The sequence below is a fragment of the Acanthochromis polyacanthus genome, chromosome 7 (assembly GCF_021347895.1).
Source record: "Acanthochromis polyacanthus isolate Apoly-LR-REF ecotype Palm Island chromosome 7, KAUST_Apoly_ChrSc, whole genome shotgun sequence".
Lineage (NCBI taxonomy): Eukaryota > Metazoa > Chordata > Actinopteri > Pomacentridae > Acanthochromis > Acanthochromis polyacanthus.
In genome coordinates, this window is record NC_067119.1 from 21041285 (window position 1) to 21068979 (window position 27695).

The 27695-nt window shown below is 40.7% G+C and overlaps 1 protein-coding gene across 5 annotated transcripts; it reads right to left on the reverse strand.

Moving 5' to 3' along the window:
* acacb (acetyl-CoA carboxylase beta) lies at nucleotides 1–27125 on the reverse strand. 5 transcript variants are annotated; one of them, XM_051951328.1, is made up of 54 exons: nucleotides 27026–27125; nucleotides 24388–24946; nucleotides 21308–21440; nucleotides 21062–21200; nucleotides 20820–20929; nucleotides 20614–20695; nucleotides 20435–20533; nucleotides 20225–20334; nucleotides 19997–20107; nucleotides 19680–19889; nucleotides 19425–19595; nucleotides 16388–16549; nucleotides 16141–16304; nucleotides 15651–15801; nucleotides 15462–15565; nucleotides 15301–15382; nucleotides 15068–15213; nucleotides 14831–14981; nucleotides 14599–14733; nucleotides 14014–14160; nucleotides 13727–13915; nucleotides 13517–13617; nucleotides 13329–13417; nucleotides 13105–13229; nucleotides 12900–13013; nucleotides 12554–12667; nucleotides 12378–12467; nucleotides 12168–12286; nucleotides 11645–11668; nucleotides 10192–10332; nucleotides 9177–9273; nucleotides 8974–9081; nucleotides 8825–8881; nucleotides 8457–8498; nucleotides 8157–8372; nucleotides 7838–7993; nucleotides 7392–7595; nucleotides 7136–7291; nucleotides 6928–7056; nucleotides 6562–6831; nucleotides 6343–6440; nucleotides 5914–6034; nucleotides 5720–5830; nucleotides 4698–4841; nucleotides 4472–4592; nucleotides 4295–4391; nucleotides 4089–4185; nucleotides 3852–3987; nucleotides 2779–2956; nucleotides 2583–2695; nucleotides 2306–2460; nucleotides 2001–2171; nucleotides 1473–1609; nucleotides 1–984 (listed from the first exon to the last, which is right to left on the reverse strand). In XM_051951328.1, exons 2-54 carry the CDS (start codon nucleotides 24924–24926, stop codon nucleotides 858–860), a joined length of 7293 nt encoding a protein of 2430 aa, XP_051807288.1. In that variant the 5' UTR covers nucleotides 24927–24946; nucleotides 27026–27125; the 3' UTR covers nucleotides 1–857. The 5 variants fall into 5 exon arrangements, 4 of the variants coding, with proteins under 4 accessions (XP_051807288.1, XP_022053949.2, XP_022053957.2 ...); XM_022198257.2 differs by having other exon boundaries at nucleotides 26753–27061; XM_022198265.2 differs by lacking the exon at nucleotides 11645–11668 and having other exon boundaries at nucleotides 26753–27061.
* Nucleotides 27126–27695: the final 570 nt, after the last annotated feature.

Genomic DNA, 27695 nt, shown 5'->3' on the forward strand with positions numbered 1-27695 from the left:
TTCTTTATATTTAAATATATCAATGACATTTATTAACGAACAGCCCTTGTTAGAATGCAAGAAACACGAAAGCGTTTATATACATTCAAATGCAAAGTTATGGCTGATGTTTCTGGTATTTCAGTCAGTGGTAAGGCAAATCAACACATCCCTGGAGACACAATCTCCATTGAAACCTGAGTTGCTTTTTGTCGTTAAGGATGCAGATAAAAGTGAATGAAATGTTCACAAGTATCCCAAAGTGTCACGCTACCTTCTATCATTCATACCTTTGTCTTAAACACACAAAGTAAAACAGACAAAGTGACAATGAAACTGATGGACTGAGTAAAACAACAAACAGTGAAACAACAAATACTGCTCATTAGAAATCCGCTTGTTCATGTGCACTTCTGGATTACAATGCTAATCAAAATTCCTATTTTTTCCCCAGACAGAATGAACTGACTTCAAGACTTTTTGGCTTTTGAATTTTGATCAAAGAACTGATCAGTTATTTGAGCTTATTTCTACATTCAAAGATGAACACACACACTCTATGTAAAACCTAAAAGTAAATGAGACACTTAGCACCTAAATATCAAGTCCTCCATGTCATGAAGCCTGAATAACTTGAGACAGGTGGAAATGCCATTCAGCAGGGCACAGTTGACGAAAGGCAGTACTGTCCTTGTGCGTGTATTTTTATAATTACCTATACTAGAACCCTCAAATTCAAGACTGTGTGCCTTTATCTTGTCCACCTTCTAATACTACAGTACACTACGCTTCAGTACCGATAAACTTTAACAGTACTATAAACTACTATGGAGTTTTTTTATTCGTTTTAATATAATGACCTGATAAAGTCCAACAGCTTAACTGGTGCTGGTGCTGTCCATAGTCGTGAGCAGATGTGACAGCTTGGCCCTCTGGGCTGAAGTGATGTTCTGGCTCATGTGGATGATGCAGTCCATAGCCACATCAGGGTTGGCCTGCACCAGACTGGACACAAAGGAAAAGTCAGAACAAGTTCAGCATTAAAACATGTTGACATAAAATATTTTCAGAAGTGAAAATGTGCAGACTGATCTGAATTTACAATAAAGGTGGTGTATTCAGCTACCAACACTTTACAGGTTGTTCTGCAGTGGCTGAAGAAACTAAGACTCTCAGTGGCTTATCTTGTGGTGTTGAGGAATCCCTCTGATTACCACCATGACGATTCTATCACTTTTAAATCACTGCACAAAACACAGAATGCGGCCCACTGAGACTTTTCTATACATTCTATGGAATATTTCATTTATTGGCTCAGTGAAGCTGCAATTCTACAGGAAGTTTTATCTAAATATGACAAACTTGTTCAAGTATCTCTAAGTTACCCAATCACACACACAGGGTAGGCCACTGATGTATAAGCTCACATTTCATATTCACTGCTTTACTGAGACTTTGGACACTAAATACTAAATGTGTATGAGTCTGCTTACCTGCGAATGTGTTTTAGAGCGTTTTCTCTTTTCAAGTACTTGATATTCTCTCGGATGGCTGATCTCGTATCACCCTCCTTGGACAAATGCTTCTCAAGCCACTCGACTACTGCTTGGTTATTATCCCAGAGATAAGCCTTGTAGAGCAGATAAACATAACATGCTTTAAATCTATGATCAGTTTTTAAACATTGAAATGTCCAGAAAAGTGTCTGGCTCATGGTTTACAATTCACAACTAAAAATGGTCACTGGATATTGAAAAGACAAGAAACAGGTCGTAGACTTTCAGTCTCTCACTTTGACAGATGGTGATGCTCACAGCAGCATGGAAGGATTACAAAAACAGTAACTTCACAAGCATCATGTTAGAGAAATGATCAATTACCAACAAACAACCATAACTCCAACAACCACATCATAATAAAAACATTCAGTCTCAGTTCTGCTTTTGTAGACACTTATTCACAATGCGTAAAGTGGATGTCGAACATCAGTACAAGCAGTATCTCTTGCTGTAGTCACGTACCTTGACTGTTCCCTCCGTTTCAACAAACCAGCGTCGCAGCATTGACTGCATGTGTCCGTCACTCAGATCCTTGTTGGCCTGTAGTATCTCACACTTCACCACCTGCTCCAGCAGGAGGCGACGCAGACGCCAGTAGAAAAAGGTCCGCACATTCTTCCAGTCCAAAATGTCCTGTTAAAAATGTCAGAGAGCACAGTAAAACAAGATACAACAGCTTGAGTTCTAAACTTCACTTCATGTTTGGCATCTAATGTTACACACAGTGCCAGTCATAACACCAGATTGCTAATGAAGCACACACTCACCGTGATGACACCCTTCTCCTGCATCCTGCCTGGAGTGTCATGGAGGTCTACAAACTGCACTGCCACCTGGTGGTAGATGGGCGACAGGAATTCCTCTCTTGCTTTGAGCTTTGCCTCCAGCTCTCTGCACTGTTTGTCAGACAGCTCTGGGGAAGCTGAATAAAACAGAAGAACTTTAAGACATTCAAAGCTTACAAAGACGCCAGCAGTGTTTCGATAATAAATACAAACACAAATATTCAAGGAGTTCTGTGTTTGAGCCAGAGAGAGCTTTTACCGAGCTGCTCAACCAGACTAGCATAGACTGAATCTAGTCTTTTCATGGTCTTCAGCAGGTCCTTCCTCCTGAATTTGATCTCGACTGTACCTTCGGGCTCCAGCACACCACCCCTGGACAGAAAATAGAATACCAGGACACATACATGTACAAATCTGTTGCTCAGGTTGGAAGAAAACAGCTCTGCTTCAAGTACCTGCTCTCCTTGTCAGCATAGAGCTCCATGCACAGGGGGTTGATGGTGGGGTCTATCACCACCCAAGACCCCCCTCTCAGCTCAGCATGAGGTGGGATGTACACCAGCACCGGCTGCCGGAAACCACGCAGGGCATCCACAATGTAGGCCCCAAACTTTAATATCTGATCGTACATATCTGGGACAGAAATGGGGGGAAAAAAGTTGTTATTGTATGAAATACAACAGTCTTAGACAAGTCGGATGGAAGCATTTTGGCAGCTAGACATTTTTTTTAGTTTGTTCATTTGCTCTTTACAGTTTGAAATAAAATAATGGTTATTGCAAGTCTCAGTTTTAATTTGAGTAGAATTATGCTAATACTGAAAGAGGACAAGTCTTGTAGATGAGATGGAGAAGGTAACCGACCTTAGAACACAGCAAGTCATAAACGATTATCTCCAGGATTCATGTTTCCTTGATAACATTTAAGGGAAGACTTCTTGACCGTACACATAAAAATCTCCAGTTAGAATGAAGAAGTGAAAAGCTAGACTGAATGTCACAAAAACATCCATAAAGCAATTGACAGAGTTGTGGAACGAAGTTTTAATCAACCTTCAAAAATCAACCTATATCAAAATGATTAAAAGAGGATCAAGGAGTCAATCAGCTGATCTTAATTTGAGTGAACTTTTTCCACTTACTAAAGACCAAACTGAAAGCAGAGACCCCACAACAAGAAAGAGCTGAAGGGCTGGCAGAGCATCACCATAAAAGATGCACAACATCTGCTGAAGATAAATGTAACCATTTTGTCTGACTTCATGTGTATATCCAATCACTTTTGAACCCCTAAAACTCTGGACATTGTGCATTAAAAAGGACACATCACTCACACAATTACTTCTATATTAATGTAAATCTACCGAAATTAAAAGTAAAACTGGACACTGTGATGTTGCATTGCTTATTCTATTTTGAATCGAATGTGTTGAAGCACAAAGAACAAAAAATATGCAACTGCCCCAATACTTCCAGTGTGAACTGCATGTCGTGCAGTGTCTTTGCAAAGTTTAGTATTCGTTCTATACCCTTCATTCCCCCAGAGAAGCCCCTCCAGTTGGCAAACACCATGAGAGGCAGGCGTTCACGGTTGAAGTCACAAATCGCCTGAGCCGTTTTAAACGCTGAATCTGGAAACCACACCTGGCCCGCCTGCTGCAGGACCTGACATGAATGCACAAAAACAGGGGCAGAGGTGAAGTGCTCTTCTAATTATAACTACAGCTTTATATATATGACATAAATACATGCAGATAGTTAGTTACTTTAGATTCTGAATCCAGGTTTGCTGGATCAGCTGGGACAGTGAGTTCAACCGTGCGTGTTTCAACAGCAATGACACCGAGGGGGATTCCTCCTAATCTGTATTTATTCAACAACACAAATATTCAATCAATTTAAGCACTAATAAGCATTTAACACAGATTTAAAGTACTGTACAAGTGTGCAGATTGAGTGTAAACAGATTTACCGTGCTCTGCCTACTACCACTGTCTGAGCCCAGGACTCCATTATCTCCATGAAGGAGCCGTGGTCAAAGAATCCACTCTGCCAGGCGCCTCTCACCGCTAATGACACAGATTAAAATTACATTACTTGGTGTCCTACCGAAATAGAGAAGTTTCAGAAAGCAGATCATTCAACTTACTGGGGTGAGGTCGGCCAGCCAGCATCCAGCGAGGGTCATATGGTGCTTTGGTCGGAGTAAATTCTATCTCTCTGTCCACTGGATCTGTAGTTGCCATTACAGGCACAGGTGAGTATTTGTTCTGCGAGGACAGAAAATAAAAATCCAGTAAATGACTTGAAGGTTTGATTCAGTTACTGTATATTTGGATTTCAACACCATACTAAGTTCACACATTATGCCGAACCTTTGGCATGTATGAGAGCCACTGGAGGATGGTGTAGACACCCTCGAAGTCATCTGGCACCATGGTGTGTGTGACTCCATTATTGTGCATGATCTGGACTCCTCCCAGCTGGTTGCTGGACGTGTAAACCTCTCGGCCCAGAACCTGTACAGAAGCAGGGACTTAAATTCATTTCTGATATTAACCCGGGGTACAGATTAGTTTTCCTGCCACCTTTCACTTGAAGTACTCCAGTATTAATGCTACAGTATAAAGCTATTTATAATACAGGGGCCTCTCTCAAGCCAGATTTTTAACTACAAATCAACCCACTGCTGGCTGTGATAAAGCATTTACCCTCCTGAACCCCAAAACTCACTGATGAGTTGCTATCTTTATAAAAACCATCAAACTTAGGACATTTATCAAAGCCAGAACTTGTAAACACAGGAAGAATTGTCAGATTTTCTAACTTTTCGGAGTTGAACAAATCTTGTGTGACCTTGTGTTTTGTTGGGAAACTCAATAATATCTTAGCTTAAAATCATCAGAATTCATCAAAATCACTTTATTCTGCATGTCTCATTTACATTTTCATGGAAAACAAATTATTTGCAGTATCCAGATTCTGTAAAAAACAAAAAAAATTTAAATTTCTGCAATCCTTGCCACAACTGTGAAGTCATTAGTGACTCAGTAGCTATCAACACACAGTAAATAGGAGAAGAGTATGAAAAATGGAGGGTAGAAAGTAGTAAAATATGTATACTAGGACAGCCAGCATTTTTTCCCCAGTGTTAGTAACACCTTTGGGCACTTTTAAACATTGAAAGTCTTAATTTTTTATGTATATATTTTTAAATAATTTAGGCCACAGTAAGTAAAAATGTGACAAGAGCAAAAAACAGCCAGAAACTGCTTTGGTTTAGGGTGTTAAATTCCAGAGAAGGAGAACCAGGTGATCTTTTATATTTTACCATATTACTGACAAAACTTTTTTACTGTGCATTCAGAAAACAAATAGATTAAATAAGGTGGCAAACCTTGTTTAGAGCTGCTGCTCCAGTCAGGATGATGTGAGAATTCTCCACTTGGATAACTCGCTGACCCAAACGGACTAGATAGGCTCCGATTCCGATCGCGCGACACGTCACCTGCAAGAGCATGAAGTGATTTCAGTAAAAATCCCAAAGAGTTCCCTGCTTACTGCTGAGGAAAATCAGATCCACATTCTTACCATACTGATTGTAATTATCTCTTCATAGGCCAGAGAAGATTCTCCAGCAATCATGCCAGAACCTCGCAGGTTCTCGACCCCAAGGCCTTCAGCGTTCCCAATGATGTCAGTGATGATGTACCTGTAAAAGGTGAGCACATTGACAAGATCAACAAAGAACAAAGCTTTGTTGGCCAGTTCAACTTCACATTTTTTTAATTATATGTCCCTTCTGACCACACAACAAGCTGGTAGAATTTGGTTCTCATGCTGTTTGTAACAGCAAAAAACAAAAACATGTATAAACTACAGAACAGAAACACACTTTAAATACTTTAGACACATTTCAATGATCACATCTACATTTGCTAGACTATCCGACAGAGACAGGCTGTTTGTTTCATTTTTTAATTAGCCGGCTTTGCTACTTTGTTAGAATAAACATCGTACCTGGATTCTCCACCTTCTTCTACATGGTGACAGTGAACAGAATTGGTGGAGCTGATACGAGTGTAGTCCTGTGGCGTCAGGTACAGGTATTTGAAACCCTACAGGAAGAAACGGAAATAATCCTTTATAAAACCTACACCTTCACACACATTTTTCCTGCAGTCATTTTATCTACTTTCACAAAATGCCCATATAAAAGAAAGTGGTCTGAGCAGTCACCTTGTAGGGATCAGCAGGGTCAATCCAGGCCACCTGGAACATGTGTTTGACCTCTTCAGCAAGACCGATTCGTGCTCCACTGTTGGCTGCGATGTAAATGCGAGGGATTCCTTCAGCTCGAGCCAGCTCAGAAGCCCTGAGGTACAGCTCATCCTCCTGAGGACCGAACGAGCCGATCATGTGAGTGATGTCATTACAGATGACAATAATGTCTCTGCCCTCTGGGTACTCTGGAGTCTTTATCCTCATCCTGAAGGCAACCATTCCCACCTGGGGAGGAACGGTTATAGTTTTTATTAGTATTGTTGCACTGAAATAGCACACAAAGTGTAGCAGTCGATGTAAGTGTTCTTAAAAGCATCCTACGTCATTGTCTCCAGGCAGCCGGTTCATCTGCACCAGTCGTCCTTGTGGATCCAGAACAAGCTCACTGCACATCAGCACGTCTTTAGGGCATTTGTCCCCCACAGCTGAACCCCACAGCTTGAACAAGGCCTACAAAAAGATTTTCAGTGAGGTCGCACAGGTCGGTAACATTAGCTCATATAATATTATAATATATAATAAGTAGTACCTGTCTGAACATCTCAGGGAAGTCATAGACGTATGTAGTTCCCAGAGTTTGAGCCTGGAAGCGTTTGGCCTGCAGCAGGTCTTTGGTCACATAGGGAGTGTTGATGAGCATGCCATGCAAAGGACCCTGCTTGTCTCCATATGACTGGAACATGATCTGCAAAGGCAAAGATGACATGGTGAGTTTGGTCATTTTTATAACCATGAAAAAGCAGCCATAGCAAAAGTCTTGAACTGAACACATCCTCTGTCCTCACCTGCCCAGAACTTGGGTCGGTGACCTCTTTGTACAAGCTGATGTCCAAATAATAGCCCGATTCATTCGTGATAAAGAGGCGGATAGGAACAGCGTTTCCAGTTGTTGTCAGACGAATGTTGATCTTCAGCTCAGCCTGCAGGACCCGCAGCTTCCAAAGACGGCTGCCATAGCGCATCACCATGGAGCGGACAGACTCCTCTATCTGAAGGTCAAGACAGGGATTCACAATAAATCTAATAAATACACAGTCTGAAGTCTGTATGGCTCTGTATATACCCTTCAGTGAATGTGGACTACAGCTATGACAATGTAAACAGCATCTAAGTAAACAACTTCACTGTGGATAAAATCAACCTGACTTTAAGTCTGAGATCTGCTTAAAACTCATAGTATTAGTAATTTGTAGTGAAGAATAACTGTAAAAAAAAATTGCTGCACACTGACTTTAGAGGGGTCCATGATAACAGTGGGTACGAAGTTGAGGAAGATGTGATTGCAGTCTGTGCGGACGCTGGTGTTACTGAAGGCCACTTCCAACTCATCCATGGCTTCAAGCAGAAGACGCTCGCCTTCATTTTTCAGGTATTCAAAGGAAGCTTCCTGGTTATGTGGGAAGATATAACTGCATGTAAAAACTGCATCAAACGGCATCATGTAATATTCTGTAATCCCACCAAAGGTTTTCATCTTGTAAAAAATACACCTTAAAAACACAGAGCAAAATTTAACTAAACTCTCTTTAAGTCTGAGGTCCTCTTCTTACCTTTGTAATGAGATCTGAGTGTCGGATAATTGCTCTGATGAAGAAGCGGTAGTCTGTAACTTCAGCTCCCTCCTGAACACGAGCAGCACCCAGGTAAAGGTGCATCTTGTGGTTGGCACAGGGAACAGCAGTCAGATCAAAGTTCCTCATTCGGTTGAGCTCCAATTGAAATGCTAAAGCTGGTTCCAGATTCCGATAAATACGATCCTCCTGGAACTGAAGACACAGTTTGGGGGTCATTATCTCCCCTGACAGCAGAACGCTGGCTCACTAAAGGTATTCAGGTTACCACAAACTTACCCCGTCTCTTGCTCTGAATGTGAAGAACTTTGGAAATTCTCTCTGTTTAAATATGACAGCAAAATGATAATAAGATAGCAAGCCTATTTTAAAATACCATATTAGTACTTTCTGAAAACAATTGCACTGGAAACCCAACTAAACAGGTAGTTTGTAAGTAAAAATAAATTAGGATTTAAAAATTCTTCATGTATAACAGCAGCAATATAAATGCAAAGTTACACCCTAAATTAAACAAATGTTTAAATAAAAACTGAATATTAAACCTATTCAGTCTCTATTTGTTGTAAATTTCAGAGTAGCAAACTGTTTGTGTTTCACATGGAGACCATCTGTGATTATGTGTTACTGTATCTGGAAATGACTACCTTCTGTGCAATCAAAAATGTGATTCTTCTGATTCCATAGTCAAACAGGACTGCTTTCTGTAAGAAAAAAAGAACACTTTTCAGTTCACTATTATATAAATGTATGACAAATATAAGATGAACATGTTAACCTGGATCTGACAGCTGACCTTTGACTGGGCGAAGGAAGTGAACGCTGTGACCAGAGCACTGTCGTCTTCTGTGTCTGCTGTTTTTATGGACACATTAATGATGTGGATTGGGTTCTCCTTGATATTCTGTGAAGGATGGAAGAAAAAGTAGTAGCTGCACAGACACAGATTGAAAAAGCCTTTTTTTAATCGATAAGCCATTGCACAGCCACAGCCTTCACCTTAAAGTTCTCCTCCTCATAGAGACTGGAGCAGGACTCTAAGAAAGAAGCACCTTCAAGCGGTTCTGCGAAACTGGATAGAACCTCATCAAAATTCCTGCATAAGAAGAAGAAGCAGAGCAAACATGAGAATGAGAACATTTATTTTTGATTTCATTTACATGTCTCTGTCCTAAATAAATAGGAGAGAAACTGTAATTAATTTATTTAGAAGTGATTCTCGCTTCAGTAGAAGGCAAATGGATTTCTTCTGTGGTTATCCCAATTGGGCATTAAATAAATCAGCGAAGATATCTGAAAAGACAGCACAATATCAAACAGAGAACAAAAGAAGAATAAATGGAACAACACTGGTACTGCTGTATCTGGGTTACTCTGAGGAAAAAACATCCACAAAGAAGCTGAACAACGTTGTGTATGCAGTCCAACACAGCACGGAGCACACAGACCTATATATAAGGGAGACTAAACAACAGCTCCACAAGCAAAAAACAGGAGAGTCCGCTCTTAAGGACAAGACTTAGCAGTCCCACCTGCACATGAAGGATAAGGGACATTCTGGTGAGAACAGTAGTCTACACATTTTGGACACAGAAGACAGGCGGTTTGAGAGAGGAGTTAAGGAAGTACATTAAACACTCATCTCTAGACAGAGGACGAGGTCCACAAAACTTATCTGGTACTTATCATCCAGTCTGGAGATCTTTCAGAAACTTCCACCACCATTAAGATTTTGAGTCATCCTTGACCTTGCAGTTTTACAACATTAGTTGTGAAATGTTGCAGTTTAACAATCACTCCCACCTCAAGACATGTAAGTCTTGGGTCAATAATGACGCATTAGCCATGGGAGTTGGGGGTGACAATATTTATCTGGGACTCCAGATCCCTGCCAGCCAGTTAGAACTGAGGAAGCCTTTTGGATGACAACAACAAAAGTCCATTTGCTTTCCACTAAATCACCCAGGTTTCTACATAAACTCTGGAGAATAAACACAGACAAGTTAAAAGTGACCTTTTGAAGTCATCAAAACACTGGAAAGCCACCATGGCCCCCATGCGCTGGCAGGGTGGAGACAAGGCTCCCTCAAGGAAGAGGTCGCTGCTCTGCCGCCTGATTTTAAACTGGCCTGATCCATTCACTGGTACAGGAACCCTGAAAAAGAGACAAAACAACTGAATAATCAGGTGAAGAGATGTGCTCATACAACACTGAACAACTGGTTGTAGGAAAATTCATACAGAGAGCAATTAAAGCAAGTCTGGATTTTCTTTCCATCCAATTCTAATTACGTACAATTGATACAGGTGACACAAAGTCACTGGCCTGCAAGTCACAAGTAAGTCTCAAGTCTTGACTTTGAAGTCCTACATCCAGGTTGAGCTACTCTTGGGTACTATTAACCCCCGATCTGATCTCTCCTCTGAAATATTTGTCATTTAAATTAACAAAAGACAAAAACTGGAATTCTACTTCCTGGAATGTTTTAATGTCTGAATTTGGGTGTTGAGTTACACCAGTATTGGCAATAACTGTGTTATTTAATAACTGAAAAACTGATATCATGTTAAAAACACAAATACGATATCGTAAATAATCCAGTGTCAGTAACTATGTGGCTGACACTTCAACATAGGGACAACTTAAAGGACAGTCATGGATACAGACTCTCTCCACCTTTCTGGACTCACATTTTAAGAGTACTTCATTTCAAAAGGCGAGAAAGCATACAATAAACAATGTTCGAAATGAATTTTGTTATCATGACTTTTGACTGCTGTAATCATGTAGTTATATTGTGACAGCCCTAGTTTGAATCTGTGCTGATGTGCACTGCCAAAGGTGCGTCTCCTTCCTGATTACTCAGCCTGTCTTCTGTTGATTTATTGTATTTATCTACAATTATTTGGCTGCACATTTTTGTATCAAATATACTTTTATGTTTGGGTATTGGGAGGATGTCAAGTCACCACGCGTGAAGGTTCTAAAGTCTACATGAAGTCAGGAGTCATCAGATTCATGACCCGAGTCCAGCTCAGGTCCAAATTGAGTCCCCACCAGGTTGAATTGAAAGGGATTATGAATTGTTGTTGTTAGCCAGCACAAACGTTACTACACCAGATTGATATTTGCTAATCAGGAATCAATACCTGAAGATGGAGAATACAGGCTCGCCACTTGGTAGCAATCAGTGAAATCTCAGGCTTGAAGTTTTTAAGAGGAACATGAATTAAATAAAAGATGTTTCTCTCAAAAAGCTCAGCGATTTTCAACCAGTTGAGAGAAGCAACAAAGAACAAATGGAGAAGCTGAGCTTAAAAGTGAATTAGGAAGGACTCATTAGAGGAGTCCTGAAGCAAACGTATCTAAGCGGGAGGAGAAAGTAACATGGTGCATCCAGCATGCATTGCTTTGAGACATACACACGATCAGGTGGTTTGACTGGTTGGGAGGAGCTTTACTCTACCTGCTCAGAGTACGGCTGCTCCCTCTGAAATAAGATGATTGACAGGTGAATATTAGCAGAGGTTGATCAAACTGTACGCCTACCTCTATAGGTATTATGATTAGATTAAAGCACTTTACAAGATGCTATGCACATTCACAATAATGTCAGATGGGAGAAAGCATTCTTCAGTCAGAGTTAGCCATCAGCAGTTACAGCAGAAGCTCATAGGCTGCCTTCCACCAGCACCATTTATCCATTTATCTGAATGCCAAAAAGATGATCAGGGAGGGATGAAATTATGTTTTGTAAGGCCACATAGCAAAGCCTTTTTCCATTAAAAGTTTATTTGGTTTAATGAATCCTTTGCTCAGTGGAAGCCCACTTGAACGTCAAGACCTTTCAGCATCAAGTGAAAGGTCTCAATAGAGGGAAGGCATTACAGCCTCTGATGCTCAACATCTGTTCAAATTTGGAAGTTGCAGAGACTGGACAGTGACATTGTATTATTCATGTGCAAGTCTGTCTGACGGAAACTTGGTACCTGTTTGGATGCGACGATGGCAACATAAACTGGAAGTCTACAGCACAGGTTCCATCCTGCAGCTGGTGATGCTGGACGCTGTTAAGTTCGTAGGCAATATAACCCCTGCGAACGTACACCTAAAAAGTAAGCACACCACGTAATCATCACTGACTAAGAAATAAAAAGAATATGAAAAGAAATCCCTTTGTTTGAATCTACTAACCATACCTCCAATGCAGCCATGCACACAACTTGATTGGAGTGATAGAAGAAATTGGGCAAAACATCAAAAATTGATGTTTCAGAGAGAATCAGTTTCTGTATCAAATAAAAAATAAATATTTATTTGATATTCAAGCTGCTATAATGAGGATTATAATGAAATTTCTGCAAACGAGGCTAACCTTCAAGTTCTCCGGACAAAACTGGTGGCCATACATGTCAATGGCTGACAGGAAAATGGACTCCACCTGGTTGTGTCTCAGTTCGTATGACGGTAAATGGGAGGCAATCAAGACCTAAGAGACCATCACAAATAATATAGCAACCTGAACCTAACAAACAGAATAATGTGAGTGGAAAAAAAGTCCTACATGTTTTCTTGAAATTTGCAAAAAAAAAACAAAACTGAATTTTCTGTTTTATTTTGTTGCTTTGTGAAGCACCTTATAATGTGGATTTTGAAAATGCACCATAAGTACCTATGTAAAGTATCATATAAAGGTATTCCTGAGATGCAGGCAATCGTACCTGTCTGGCTCTTAGGGCCACCTTTGAGTTCTCCATCTTGCTCAGCTGTGTGAGTTCATTCAGAATGACCATGAGCTCATCTGCCAGGGTGGGATCTCGTCCACACAACTGGTCCTATACACACACAAAGACACACATTGTTTCTCAAAAAAGAACTATGCAGGAAGTTTATTTTTGTCAGTGCACAGTCTGATGAAAGCCTTACTATGAGCATTGTGACCAGGACGTTCTTCTTGAAGACCTGAGCATGAGAGAAGATGTAGTCAAGCACAGGACTCATGTCAGGTTTGTGCTGTTCTCTCAAGTTGATAACACACTTATCATAGTGAGCTGTAAGAGAGAGAAAGAGCACAAATATGTCAACAAAAGATCAGCTGCAGTAACTGTAAAGAAAACACCATATAAAAGTTGAAAGACTATTAATGTTACCTTGTTGAAACTGCATTTCTACTTGGAGGTAGTGCTTCAGCAGGTCAAGAACCACAGACTTCATATAGCCACGGATTCCACTACGAAATCTAAATGAAGCAAATTCAAGAGTTAACAAACATGATATGAAAATCATATATGTTATGATGCTGCACAATCTGCATTCGACAAAACTAAAACAACCTAACCTCTGCACCAACTGTACAATACTCTGAGTGTTCATGAAGAAAACCTCTCTGTCAGCTTTCCTCTGTAAGGTCGCTGCATGGCTGTCTAAAATGTTGGCAATCTGGAATCAAACAGGCAAAATATAACTACGATAAAATTACAGGAGTGAATATTTATATTTAAATAGCTTCCTCTGTGGCACAGGCCCAATTTCAACCACTAAGTTTTACCCTTTGACTGGGAAACTGGCAGAGGACAGAGGTGATGTTGCTCGCGTATTGCGCCATGACTTTGCGGATATCTGTCTCAACACTCGCTGGGATGCGACCTGCTACGCTTGTCATGATCTCCTGGAGTTCCAGCAGCGGCAGGGAGGGGTCCCTCAGAGTCTTCATCAGAGTAGCCACCCACTGTTTCAGCTGCAGAAATGCAAATCCAAACTCATTCATATGATCAACTAAAATTCTTGAGGTCTTGTAATTCAGAAATCTGAAATGGCTGAAGGGCTGATATCTACCTTGCTGCTAAAGTAGGGCTCTTCAAGGCAGTACCCATCCATCACTTTAATCAGGTTTTCGAGCACACTGTGAAACACCTGGTGAAGCTTCTCCCCAACCATGGGCAGTGGCTGCTGTGGTGGCAGTGTGGCTGTGTTGAGTTCCACCTATAATATATGGCAAATTGGAACAATTCTTAATTAATATTTGTAATTAAAAACTAAAACAGTTTCAATGTGCGACATACATTTTGTTTATTAAATCTAAAAAATACAGGATAAAATGTCTAATCTGATGTTTTTAGCTACAATATGAACCGTCACGGTAAAAAAGGCAAATTCAAGTCACAGGACAGCCTAACTGCAAGATCCAAAACTTGAAATTTTCAACATGTAGGTTGTGGCTGATGCTTCTTGTAGTGCAGGGGATTTTGAAAATGCTAACACATACATAGTGGAAGGGAAGGAGAAAGCCATAAGAATTATGTGTTGAGTTGCAGGCTTATGCCAATAATCTGCATCTGCTGAGTCATGCTAGCGAGTGGTACGAATATCCAATTAGGAACTTAGTTCATGTGGTACAGACAGTGATTTGAAATAACCTACTCTGGCTATACTGCTGGGGTTGTCAAGGTCCATATGTGCCACCACGCAGCCATGCTCAAGAACTGCCCCTGGTCTCTTGACAAAGTGGACGCAGCCAGACTGCTCTACAGTCAGAGTCATCACCATCTTCATCACCTAAAACCACAGCACAATGAAATCAGCTGAAAACGCCAGCAGACACAACATGCATCATGGAATCAAAGACATTGCACTGTTTATTAAAATGGGTTACCTCAATCTCTGCGTAGGTTTCTCCTGCAAAAATATGGCCTCCGTCGTCAACCACATATTGGAGCAGTTTGCCAGCAGAGGGCGATCTCAGCACCGTGGGATCCTTTTCCTTCTCAAATACGCAAGTCTTGTTGCCAACAGTGATGCGGTAGCTGTAGAGGTAAAACAATACTGGAAGTTGGTGAACAGTTTACCAAAAGTAAATAATCATCCAGATCTTACACAGTCACAGCCTTGCCTGTCTACTTCCTCTTTCATGTAGGTGGTGTGGCTGCAGCCATCATAGCACAGCAGGAGGCCACCGTCACTCAGTCTGTGGACATCTATTTCAATGTTGGAGCCATTCATCATGATGACATAAGTTGTTGGGGATTGGCGAGCCACCTGCAAGCAGTGGCCACAGTAAGTTATTGATTAAAATCGGTACGAGGTTAGGTCAGAAGAGGAGAAGTACAGGGATAAAACAAATACCTTCAGACAGAATTTGACTCCTTCATATATCAGGTCCACACTAACAGAGTTGAGCAGACTGTTTGCAGGCAGCACCTGACCTCTGCAGATGCAGAGGATAAGGTGTTCAAAATCACACAGTAACAACCGCACTGAGACATTAATAAGATCTGTTTACTGACCTCTCCAGTGAATGTAGGTAGTCGGACATACTCTTTCTGAAGCTAGAATCAGCAACATGCAAAGCTCCACAGACAACCCCCAGCATGGTCTCTGGTCTCTCTGCCTGTAAGACGAACACGTGGCTTTACGAAGCAAAGAGAAAACTATAATACATACAAATTCAGTGACCGAGGTTTTCAGCCTCCTACCTGCACTTTCTCTGCAATGAGATGATCCAGCCAGCCAGTGTCGATGTCATTGTTTCTAAAGCTTTCTGTCTCCAGTAGTTTAATGAGGTATTCGACGGTTGTCCTGAAATCGCCTCTGATGGACAGCTCCTTCATAGCCACCACCATGTTCCTGAGGTACACAGCAGACATGACGCCTGATAAACACAGGTCCTAGTACATGCAGATATTTTCATGTTCTAACTTTACATTGTTTTACTCTACATTATTACATAACCTCTTTGAAAAAGAAATACTAGCATATCTTAAATCACCCTGAAAAATGTAAGATAATTGCATTTGTTCCAGTTGTTAGTTGCCTTTTTTAAAATTTGACTGTATTATTGGTCACTGCATTTCCCACATTGCTCTGTTACTTCATGGACAGTTACACCATTAGAACAAATATTGCAGAATTGGCTGACAGTAGCTAAAGCTCAGTTATCGCGGCATCATCAAGAAAGAGTCTTACGAGATGGCCTCTTCACGGTTCTCGCCCCATGAGAAACAGTGTCCAAACTGGGAATCTGCAAATTCATGAAGTCCCCCAGTCGCCCCCACACTGAAATAGCCCCAGACGTTTTTACTGCTGCGGAAGTTCAGCTCCTGCACGGTGCCAGAGCTTGGCTTGAACCCCTGGGAGCGAGGAAGAAAAGGGTGAAAATGAGAAGTACCTAACAAAATGTAGGACAGTGAGTTTTGATTAAATTGAGCTCTACCTCATCAGGATTTTCACTGGTGATCCGAGCAGCTATGACGTGACCTCTTGGACTTGGCATGAACTCCGGGTTCTCAAAGTTAATGATGGTGTCACCCCACGGACTTTCTCCATACAGCATGCGAATGTCTTTAATTCTATGCAGGGGGATTCCCATTGCAATCTATCAGAGATTTTTTTAAAAAAAGAGTTAAAATGGCTTAGTTTAATCGGTCTCTATAGTGTCATTGCAAAGGGATGGCCCATATTTTTTTTCTGTGATATACACACGTGGACAAAATTGTTGGTACCCCTCAGTTAAAGAAGGAAAAACCCACAATCCTCACTGAAATCACTTGAAACTCACAAAAGTAACAATAAATAAAAATTTATTGAAAATTAAATAATCAAAATCAGCCATCACTTTTGAATTGTTGATTAACATAATTATTTTAAAAAACAAACTAATGAAATAGGGCTGGACAAAAATGATGGTACCCATAACTTAATATTTTGTTGCACAACCTTTTGAGGCAATCACTGCAATTAAACGATTTCTGTATTTGTCAATGAGCGTTCTGCAGCTGTCAACAGGTATTTTGGCCCACTCCTCATGAGCAAACAGCTCCAGTTGTCTCAGGTTTGATGGGTGTCTTCTCCAAATGGCATGTTTCAGCTCCTTCCACATATGTTCAATGGGATTCAGATCTGGGCTCATAGAAGGCCACTTTAGAATAGTCCAACGCTTTTCTCTCAGCCATTCTTGGGTGTTTTTGGCTGTGTGTTTTGGATCGTTGTCCTGTTGGAAGACCCATGACCTGCGACTGAGACCAAGCTTTCTGACACTAGGCAGCACATTTCTCTCCAGAATGCCTTGATAGTCTTCAGATTTCATGGTACCTTGCACACTTTCAAGACACCCTGTGCCAGATGCAGCAAAGCAGCCCCAAAACATTATTGAGCCTCCTCCATGTTTCACCGTAGGGACAGTGTTCTTTTCTTCGTATGCTTGGTTTTTGAGTCTATGAACATAGAGTTGATGTGCCTTACCAAAAAGCTCCAGTTTGGTCTCATCTGTCCAAAGGACATTCTCCCAGAAGCTTTGTGGCTTGTCAACATGCATTTTTGCAAATTCCAGTCTTGCTTTTTTATGAGTTTTTTTCAGCAGTGGTGTCCTCCTTGGTCGTCTCCCATGAAGTCCACTTTGACTCAAACAACGACGAATGGTGCGATCTGACACTGATGTACCTTGGCCTTGGAGTTCACCTTTAATTTCTTTGGAGGTTGCTCTGGGCTCTTTGGATACAATTCCAACGATCCGTCTCTTCAATTTGTCATCAATTTTCCTCTTGCGGCCACGTCCAGGGAGGTTGGCTACTGTCCCGTGGGTCTTGAACTTCTGAATAATATGAGCCACTGTTGTCACAGGAACTTCAAGCTGTTTAGAGATGGTCTTATAGCCTTTACCTTTAAGATGTTTGTCTATAATTTTTTTTCGGATGTCCTGGGACAATTCTCTCCTTCGCTTTCTGTTGTCCATGTTCAGTGTGGTACACACCTTTTCATCAAACAGCAGGGTGACTACTTGTCTCCCTTTAAATAGGCAGATTGACTGATTATGAGTTTGGAAACACCTGTGATGTCAATTAAATGACACACCTGAGTTAATCATGTCACTCTGGTCAAATAGTTTTCAATCTTTTATACAGGTACCATCATTTTTGTCCAGGCCTGTTTCATTAGTTTGTTTTTTTAAATAATTATGTTAATCAACAATTCAAAAGTGATGGCTGTTTTTGATTATTTAATTTTCAATAAATTTTTATTTATTGTTACTTTTGTGAGTTTCAAGTGATTTCAGTGAGAATTGTGGGTTTTTCCTTCTTTAACTGAGGGGTACCAACAATTTTGTCCACGTGTGTACAACAATTGATGAAAAAGTTCAGACACTGTCTATAAAAACCAGAAATTGTAAATTATTTAGACGCAAAAATTAGATTAGGATCAAAGATTGTGCTGTTTCTATGGCAAAATCCATATGTAATTGTGGTGCACAGCACATTAAAGTACTGAAAACTGATATAATGTACACAGCAGAATGGTTAACACGTGCAAAATTATGAGTTTGGCCCTTTTATTATAATGTACTGGGATTAGTGTGCATTAGAGGCTGACTGATACAGGATTTTAAACAGCTGAAGATTTAGCGACTCATATTTGATATAATTTCTTTCAAAAAACAGTGGAAAAAAATCAATAATTCTCTGGCTTCAGGAGGATTTGTTGCTTTCCTTTGTCATAAATCGTCATAAACCGATTATTTTTGGAATCGGAAGACATCACATTAAAGTGTGCAAAGTTGAGTGACATTTTTTTCCACTAATTGTGGGATTAAATGATTAATCAAGAAGATAAAAAGTAGATTAATCAATAATGTAAGTAACTGTTAGTTGCAGCCTTAAGATACTGTGCAAGTGTCTAACATGCCATTGCACCATAGTTCAGGTCATTTGCAATAACTGTCTTCTCTCAGTAACCACTGGATGCTAAAGTCGAACTTTGCCTTGACAGTTCGACTCTGGTGGATTAATTAATGGTGCACGACCACTTAGATGCTGAAGAAAACAATGACCATGCTCCTAGTGCACTCCTGACCTGATGCATACTGTCTCGTTTTGGAAACCGTGGGCTCTTCCATTAAAAAAAAAAAAAAATACCGTTTTGTCTCTTGGTGGTGGCTGCAGACCCTCTCTTTAAACCACTGATGATCCTTAACATGAATATTTGCTCATCCTGGCTGCTAATAGACACATAATGTGGTTTCTCCATCCTACAGTTTGTGCTTCATGAAGAAACTGAAAAATCTGCTCCCACCAGCGGTCCAAAAACAAGGTAACATGGGTAACAGCACAGCGTGATTCATCATTCTGTCTTAAAACAGTAACTGCTTGTACATGTTACATGTGCGCAACGGTGACGCTCTCTGTGCCGGTTTCTCAACCTTTTGATCAACCCTCATAATTACAGAGCATACTCTAAGTCAACCAAGAAAGGTTTACCTGAAGTTGGGCAGCTGGCAAATTTACATCTGCGATCATCTCCGTACACGGATGTTCCACCTGCAGACGAGGATTCAACTCCAGAAAATGGAAACTTCCATCTTCAGAGAAGAGATATTCCACCGTACCTGCACTCACATAGCCCACCATCTTGGCTAGTCGGACAGCATACTAAACAAAGAAGACACAAAATATGTTTCACCCACAGCAGAAGTTGGGATAGGAAAATAAATACAAGCACTGACGTAAACTGACCCGTTCCATCTGCTCGAATGTTGAGAGAGCAGCTATGGTGGCAGGAGCCTCCTCTATGATCTTCTGGTGCCTTCTCTGAATAGAGCAGTCTCGCCCAAACAGAGAGATCGCATTTCCGTACTCATCAGCCAGTATCTGGACCTCAAGGTGACGGGCATGCTGAGCCAGTTGCATGATGAAGATAGGTGAGCCAGGTACCTCTGTCTGGACCTGCATTCAGAATACATGTTAAATAAGAACTGCATCACAGTGTAGAAATTTGGGACTGGATTTCAAATGAACGCAGACATTTCAGTCTTAAATATAATAGCACAAACCTGTCTAAAGGAACTTAGAAAATCCTCAGAACTTTCAACTTTCCGGATACCTTTTCCACCACCACCCTCAGATGCTTTGATAACAACCGGATAGCCGATTCTCTCAGCTCCCTGCAAAGAAACAGAGCACATAACTAAACAAAAGAAAATTGGCTACTGGTTAAAAAATATTTTAAAAAATCAGAAAATGTACAGACATTAGAGTGATGATATGCTAAATATACTTACTGCTAGTCCATCATCTACATCATGAACGCAGCCCTCAGTGTAGATCTCTGGAGGAACACTGATTACATTTCCCTGCCTTTGGTCCTCTTCAGCCCAGTCCACTCTTAGACCTGGAGCACAATGACACACCAGGTAAGAATATATCACTGTCTATACCCTGTAAAACAGCAGAATACGTCTTATTACTCATTTTAAGAACAGAGACATCACCTGATCCGCTCCATGGTAGTGTGGGAATGTCAGCACTCTGGGCCACAATGGAAGAAGCCACCTTATCCCCTAAAGCCCACATGGCCTTACTGGATGGCCCTGAGAGAAAAAGTAGCTGTCACTTAATAATGAGATGCGACACAGGTACTAACTAACTAAATGAAGGTAACGGTTCATACCCATGAATGATATCCCTGCTTTGTTCAGGAGCTCAGGCAGTTTGGGGTTTTCAGACGCATGTCCCCAACCGGCCCACACAGCCTTTAAGGACACAGAATACAAATAAACGGACATATAATCATTTCCAACAGTTGTGTGTGAAAGGTTTAACCCAGAGCCACAGATCAGAAAGAACAATGCTTTGTCAATAAACTTTGACATGTACCTGGACTGGGATTCTTTTCGCAATGTCCACTATCAGCTCTACATTAGCATAGTTGTTATTGTTGGTTCCACCGGGTACAGGCACATAATGGTCTGCCATTTTAATGTATTCTGTAGGAGAAAACACATAACAAGATGTTTGTTCAAACACCTGACTCGCTGGTTTTCTCTTACTCTAACTCAGATAAGTTCTTGGAGATGACTGCTGGGCAATAAAAAAAAGCTGACAAAGGTCACAATAACCTGCATTAGCTTGCAAATCTTCGGGAGCCACCATGACCACAAAGCGGATGGTTCTCTCATTGCGAAACATTTCATAGGACCAGCGACGGATGGAGCGCATACATTTGACCGCAGCGATGCCATTATTAGCTATCAGCACCTGTACCACAAACAGAAACCACATGAGTAGGCTTAGAAGAAAGACAAAAGTTGGAGCACGCTGCGATTGTATAAAAGCAGAAATACAAGAAAGCCTTTGAGTCATACTTTTTCTATGACCCGGTTGCCACCAAATCGTGTGACAAACTCAGCAGGAGAGGCCACAGTGAAGTCCCTCTGTAGATCCATCTTTCTGTGTTCTCGTCCTTTTTTCACCAAGTGAGGACCAGACATGCTAGGCCTGGAATGGAAAGCTCACTGTTAATTCCATTGCAACATACATTAAATTATCCCGAAACTGCAGGCTGGATGTCATCCTATATAAACTCACATCCAGTTAGGCAAAACAGAAGCAGAAAGCAGCTCTCCTCTACAACCACAGAGGGAAAAAGAAAAAAAAAACAAATTACCTAACAGCCTCAATCAGAGCCTGTTAAGAAACTACGTGATAGCAACAGGCGGAGCGCTTAAAATCAAAAACCCCAAGTCAAAGTTCAGACTCTCTTTCCAACAGGCAGGGACAAAAGTCTGGACCAGCCATTTATTTATGATCTTATCTTCGAAATGACAGTTAACTGCTGCTCTTCACGGCTGACAATTTACGAAACAGTACAGCTATTACACACAGAAATTAGGTCAAAGCTATCGCTCTTGGTATCCCTTCTTATCATGCTTGTCACCGTGGAGCCAATAAAAATTAAAAGTTATGTGTCTTAATGTCTCTTTTAAATATACATGCATGCATATGCATGCTGGGAGCAGCTGGAAGTTAGACTGACGGTACAGTCTGCAAGAATACATGATGACCCATTTACCGTATATAGAAATGGCTGCTAATTTATGTGGCACCAGGCAATACAAATGATGTGACAGGAATCACTGCTTACAAGTTGAAGTTATTTCTCATTTGCTCTCAAATTTCTAATTAACAGTGATTAATATCATCATTGCTAAGAGAAAGTATTGCAAATCATAAGGCAGCAGTTGGAAATTACCTTTAGGTTTCATGTTTACTGAGAGAATTAGCTTTAAGATTGAAGTGCAAAAGACATTTTAATCCATTTTTGGAGTGACACAGCAGTCAATGATAAGAAATAGAATAAACAGAGGTCATTGGAGCATATAAGTCTGTCCAAATTTTAACAACACTACAAAAGCTAAATATAAGATGAGTAAAACTGAACTGTACTGGCATGGTTTGATATCACACAATACTATATAAATGCCACCAGCATGACAACACACTGAGCACTGATTAGACAAAACAAGTAGAGCAATTTTCAAAAATACGGTTTGATTGAATACTGCAATATAATTTAGGCATTTAACTTACATACCGTTAGCAATTGTTGGCTCATGCAATGTTCATTCCAAAGTCTTGCTACAATTGCACCACATGCCACTTGTACCTTCACAGAAACACTGTCCCATTTCAAGATATCACAGAGAAACACTTGTGTTGCATCAGCGGCCCTTACTGTACAGCTGGAGCACAATTCTGTCTGATGCGACCTTTAAACTTCACTCCTGAGTCGTACTGTTCACTCAGGGAATACAATCTGTTATTGAACTACTTTCTGATAACCTTTTTTCAGTTTGGTGTCTTGCACTTTCTGAACTTTTTTAGGTCATGAGCCTTGATAAGATGGGATGTATTCTAACTAGACACATACTTTACTGAACAAACACAGTGTATCTAATCACAAACATTCAAGGATCATGAGAAGATAACTTGTACAACTGAACACGCTTTTCCTGCACCGTTTTACAGTGGCGTCACATTAAAACATTGTTCTGGGCTGTGTCATGCTGTCTGTCCCTCAAGGGTACAAACTGTTGTGTTTTTCTTTTTTTTTTTTTTAACTTCCTCAAACATATGTGCGCCAAGACAAGCTCTGCACAGTAACATAACTGTAGTACCGCCTCAAGAGCACTCCTTCCTGTCCACAAACATGTCTGTAGAAGTTGCTGCAACATTTGTTTAAGTTCGGCACAAAGTAACGGTGTGTGACTTTCCCTCGTTTCCTCCTGCTGTTCTGTCCACATACCAAACACTGCAGCTAAAGTATCAAATTACAAAGAACGATAGCAAACCACTTTGCAGAACATACCTTTGCAGATATGGGAATAAGTTGCTCTGTCCCTCCATAATAGAGTTGACTTTATCGTGCTGGAGTCCTTAGTAGTAAAAATGTGCTTTAAAATATGTGACCAAAACAAAGAGACCTCTGCGAAACGCTTCTTTGTGGGTGCTTCCTCTCTTCTCTCCTCCCACACATGGAGCAAAATATCTACAGATCCCCGCTGACAGATCGCTGGCTGCTCTTTACAAATATAATCAGAGCAGAGACCAACAGCAGGACTAAGTGTTCTACTTTATTTATAAAAGAGAGCAATCTGTGGCCAAAGTTTTGGACATGAAAAGGCTAAAACCTTCTTGCACATTTAGTCAAATAGATCTATTTTCCCTTAAATTCTTTTAAGAAGTGAAAAGATCATCCCTCACCCTGCAGGAACATGCTTCTACAGCTGTGATTTAGCAGAAAGAACTATCTTACCTTTCTCCCCTTCATGTTGATTCCCACAAGCTCCTCTAACATACACAGATTTTTCCATCCAACTAAGCATGTTGATCCGAGCACTTGGCTGTTTGCACTAAACAACTCTTCTGTCCCGTATACCACAAACCATCAAGACTGGCTATTAAAAAAAATATGTATTTTGCAGATGATGGCAAAAGCAATAAAGAATTACCATAGGTTCTTAAATTGTTTACTGTGTTGTGACCAGGAGTCACGCCACCAGCAGCTTTCAAAGTCACTGGCTGTGGCTCTTGTTCCAATAATAGAGTCGAGATGTTTGGCATGTGACAATAACACAGGTCAGCTCGATGCAGTCAGGTGATAACACACAGCGGAGACGGGACAAAAAGTAGCACAACGGCATGTTACCAGTGTGACCACGTGTTAGTCTAACATACAGACTTTCTTATAGATTCATCTCCGCCACACTTAAAAATCGATCCAGTTTACGGTATTCCCTCAAATTTGGGATGTCTCGGTGCTTACGTCACAAGCCAGAGCTACTACTTCCAGATAAAGCTTTTCACACGTGTCATCATGTGACAGCAACATGCCTGATCTTGGACAGCTGAAACTAAATGAGCTCAAACAGAAAGAAATTCTTACTTGATGCCCGAGGAGCTGGGCTGTGGCACTGCAGAAGTCGCCTGCTGAGGGGAAGATCTGGGGGTGGAGTTTGCTGGCTGAGACGCTCCACTTGGAGGTTTCAAGACGAGAGGTTCCTCGTCTGAAGAGTAATCCTCTGATGCTCCAAGAATGAACTTGAGGCGCTCCCTTGCCTCAGGCCCTGAGCTGAGCATTGCTGAGATGGTCTTAGAACGTGCCTGGGTGGTCTTAGGCACCAATGGCTGCTCTGAATTTACCTCAGAAGAGGTCTGTAGATTCTCAGAGGACTCTGTTTTGACTTGGAGACCCGAGGATCCACCATAGGTCTGTGGACTCTTATCCTGACTGTTTGTTGAAGTGCCAGCAACTGCTGACACAGAGCGTTTTCCTGCAGCGAGAATGTCCTTCTCGGCTGCAGATGGAGCAGAGCCAGATGGAGATTCTTCTCCTTTCAGAGGCATTGCTGCTGCTCTGGTATTAATCCTCCACAGTAGCAACAATATCCATAGGATTAGTCCCAAAACTGCCAACAGGAGCATTCACAGACATCCTCCTGGGACTGCAACAAGGACAAAGTGGACATCAGGATTCATTAAAGAGACGACAGTAACATTTTCTCATCAAGTGTGAGGAAACTTTGAAGGACAGATTCATCATTCTATTTTTTATAACTGCTTTTACTCACACAAAAAAAGTTTGTGTCATTGAAGTAGACAACTGTAAATGCATAAATTATATATAAGTTGCTGACTAATTTTTAATGTCAGGTTTTTTAGAAAAAAATGGCAAACATTTACTGTTTCTTTCTTCAGTTTTGATTTTATATTTAAGTCTATGAAATGAAACAAACTCAGACATCAGAGGACATCATTGTGGAAATTAGGGTGGACATTTTTTATTTTTTTGACAATTTAAGTCAAATAGTAAATCCATTAATTGAGAGAATTATCATCAAATTGCTCATTGATGAGAACAGTTGTTTAATGAAAACGAGATGGTTCATTCCAAGGGGCTATACCTCTGTAAATAAATGTAAATAAATAAATAAAATAATGCAACCTAATGGTGTATTAATTAAATGTTTAATGTACTAAAGCTAATGTGTGTCCCTATTTAAAACTAGTGTCTCTAATAAATACTTTGTCAATCACTAAGCATTGTAAAAGCTCCCACTCAGTGCATGTTACTCATAATTCCTAATTATCCAAATGAAAGAATCCTGATCAGAAATGCAAACTGGTTTTCTATTACGTCCAGGATGAAAGTTTCCAGAACAGTTACAAAGTGTACTTTGTCCTTGGCTATATTTCAGAGGACTTAATGCTATGTAGTGTTTGTGTCTGTGTACTATTCTAGTCTGAAGACATTTATGGTGCTGTGATCAGAAGTCCTCTCAGGACAGGGGCCTGCTGGGTAATCTGAGTTGAAACAGGCAGAGGTTCACACATTCATATACTCATATTCATTCATATATAGATGGTCAATCAAATCATTTGACCAATTATTAAACTCGGCACAGCTACACACGGACACTTCTTTGACTACAAGTCATATGATCAGTGGGACACGCTGGTTTGTGCGCCAGCAGGACCTGGCAGGCTACGTTTCCCAGTGAGGGTCCCGTAAACAGCCCGTCTCCAACAGCTGACATGAGAGCTGAGTGTGACTGCTTCATATGGGGTAAAGGTCAGCGCCGAGGAACTGAAGGGAAGGAAAGTTAGGGGGAAGGAGGGGGACAACACATCCTCACAAACAGCACGAAGACAGTGAAGTACACATTAACATGCAACCCTTGGGAAACTATTACAAATTCCTTTTGTCAGTGAAGGAATGCATGACAGATTAAAACCAGGCTTTATTAGCATGCCATGCATGTGAAACAGGCACACAAGGAGGCGTTTGTCCTCTGGAGCCACTTTGACTTTGAGGCTTGACAGAAACAAAGGAAAGGCTGAGGCATCAATTTCCACAAGAAGGAAACTAATTGAGGTATTGCATTCATAGGACATTTTTATGTGATATATGACAATTTTAAGGATCATATTATTAAAAAGCAGTTCCTTTAAGAGAAGTTAAACTTCTAGTAATTACATTGCATTGGTTGCTCAAACTAATAAAAACAATAAAAGCAGTGAAAGTGAGATGACTTTAGCTCCATGCTGACCTCAGGCTGCAGTCATATGTACACAAAATGTCACAGAGCAACGTGTCTTATCAGATGCCAGCTGCTTGAATCCATGCACTGTTTCTGTCTCACAACTAATGTGACAGTAAAACATAGATTTTGTAGAAAACTCAACTTTCTCTAATGACTCTGCTCTGTGGCTTTAGTTAATAACAGCAGTATCCTGTCATTTGCACTCACCGCTGTAGAAAACAGACAGCTGTGCTCCGTCCGTGTTGTTGTTGTTGCTCAGAGCCACGTAGCTAGTTAGTTAGTTAGCTGACATGAGCCCCCCGATTGTTCTTTTCATAACTTCACACTAATCGGGACTTATTTTGAATTAAAAACATTCTCCACTCTCCATTCAACCTAAGTTAACCCACACAATCCCTTCAAAGCGAGCCGCACCGCCTCTAACACCGTCCTGCTTTTAACCATTTTCATGCCAGCAGCAAATGTCACAGCAGCACCTACCAGCAGCTCTGTCCTCCCCCACAGCCTCCTCCTGCTCCCCTGCAGATCCTCTACACACGAGAGGGTTCAGTCTGGAGATAAAAACGTGGTCTGAAGGCAGTTTTCAATCTGCAAACATGGGCGGTCTCTGGGTGCCTTCAAGCGAAATGGGACCTTATAAGTACTTTGCAAAACAGTTTGACTTCAGAGTGTTTTAGCAGTAAAACTACATGTCCAATGTATGTGCACGAATTTAACCCCTAAATCATAATAGCTTGCATCGTTGTGATTAGAAAATTAAATGTGAAATATTGCAATGTAACCTGCTAACTCTCAAATTTTGATGTAGCTTTGACTTAGCTGCAACATAAACGCTCAATAACACTTAAAGAATATTTATCAGTTGACAAATTATCACAAATTATTTCACAACTGAGGGGCCTTGAACAAATATTAGAACTCTGCTTTATTATCACTGATATTTAGCCCTTAGATGCACAAGTGGTTGGATCCTACACTCTTTAATAAGTGGGTCAAAAATGACCAGAATCAATGCCACTTTTATCATTTTTGCTAAGAAAAATAATTTGTATTATTGTTTCTATTGTATTTTTGTCCACACAAGAATGATTTCATGATTGAAATATGTTTATTATTCACCTTATAGCAGATGTCGAACATTCCGATAATT

Excerpts from the sequence above, each read along its gene's own strand:
- acacb (XM_051951328.1), bottom strand. The coding sequence starts at position 24,926 with ATGCTCCTGTTGGCAGTTTTGGGACTAATCCTATGGATATTGTTGCTA. Across the intron at positions 13,014-13,104 it reads TCCTGGTCACAATGCTCATA|GACCAGTTGTGTGGACGAGA; the intron begins GTAAGGCTTTCA and ends GTGTGTGTATAG. Across the intron at positions 7,057-7,135 it reads TCCCTGAGATGTTCAGACAG|GCCTTGTTCAAGCTGTGGGG; the intron begins GTACTACTTATT and ends ATCTTTTTGTAG.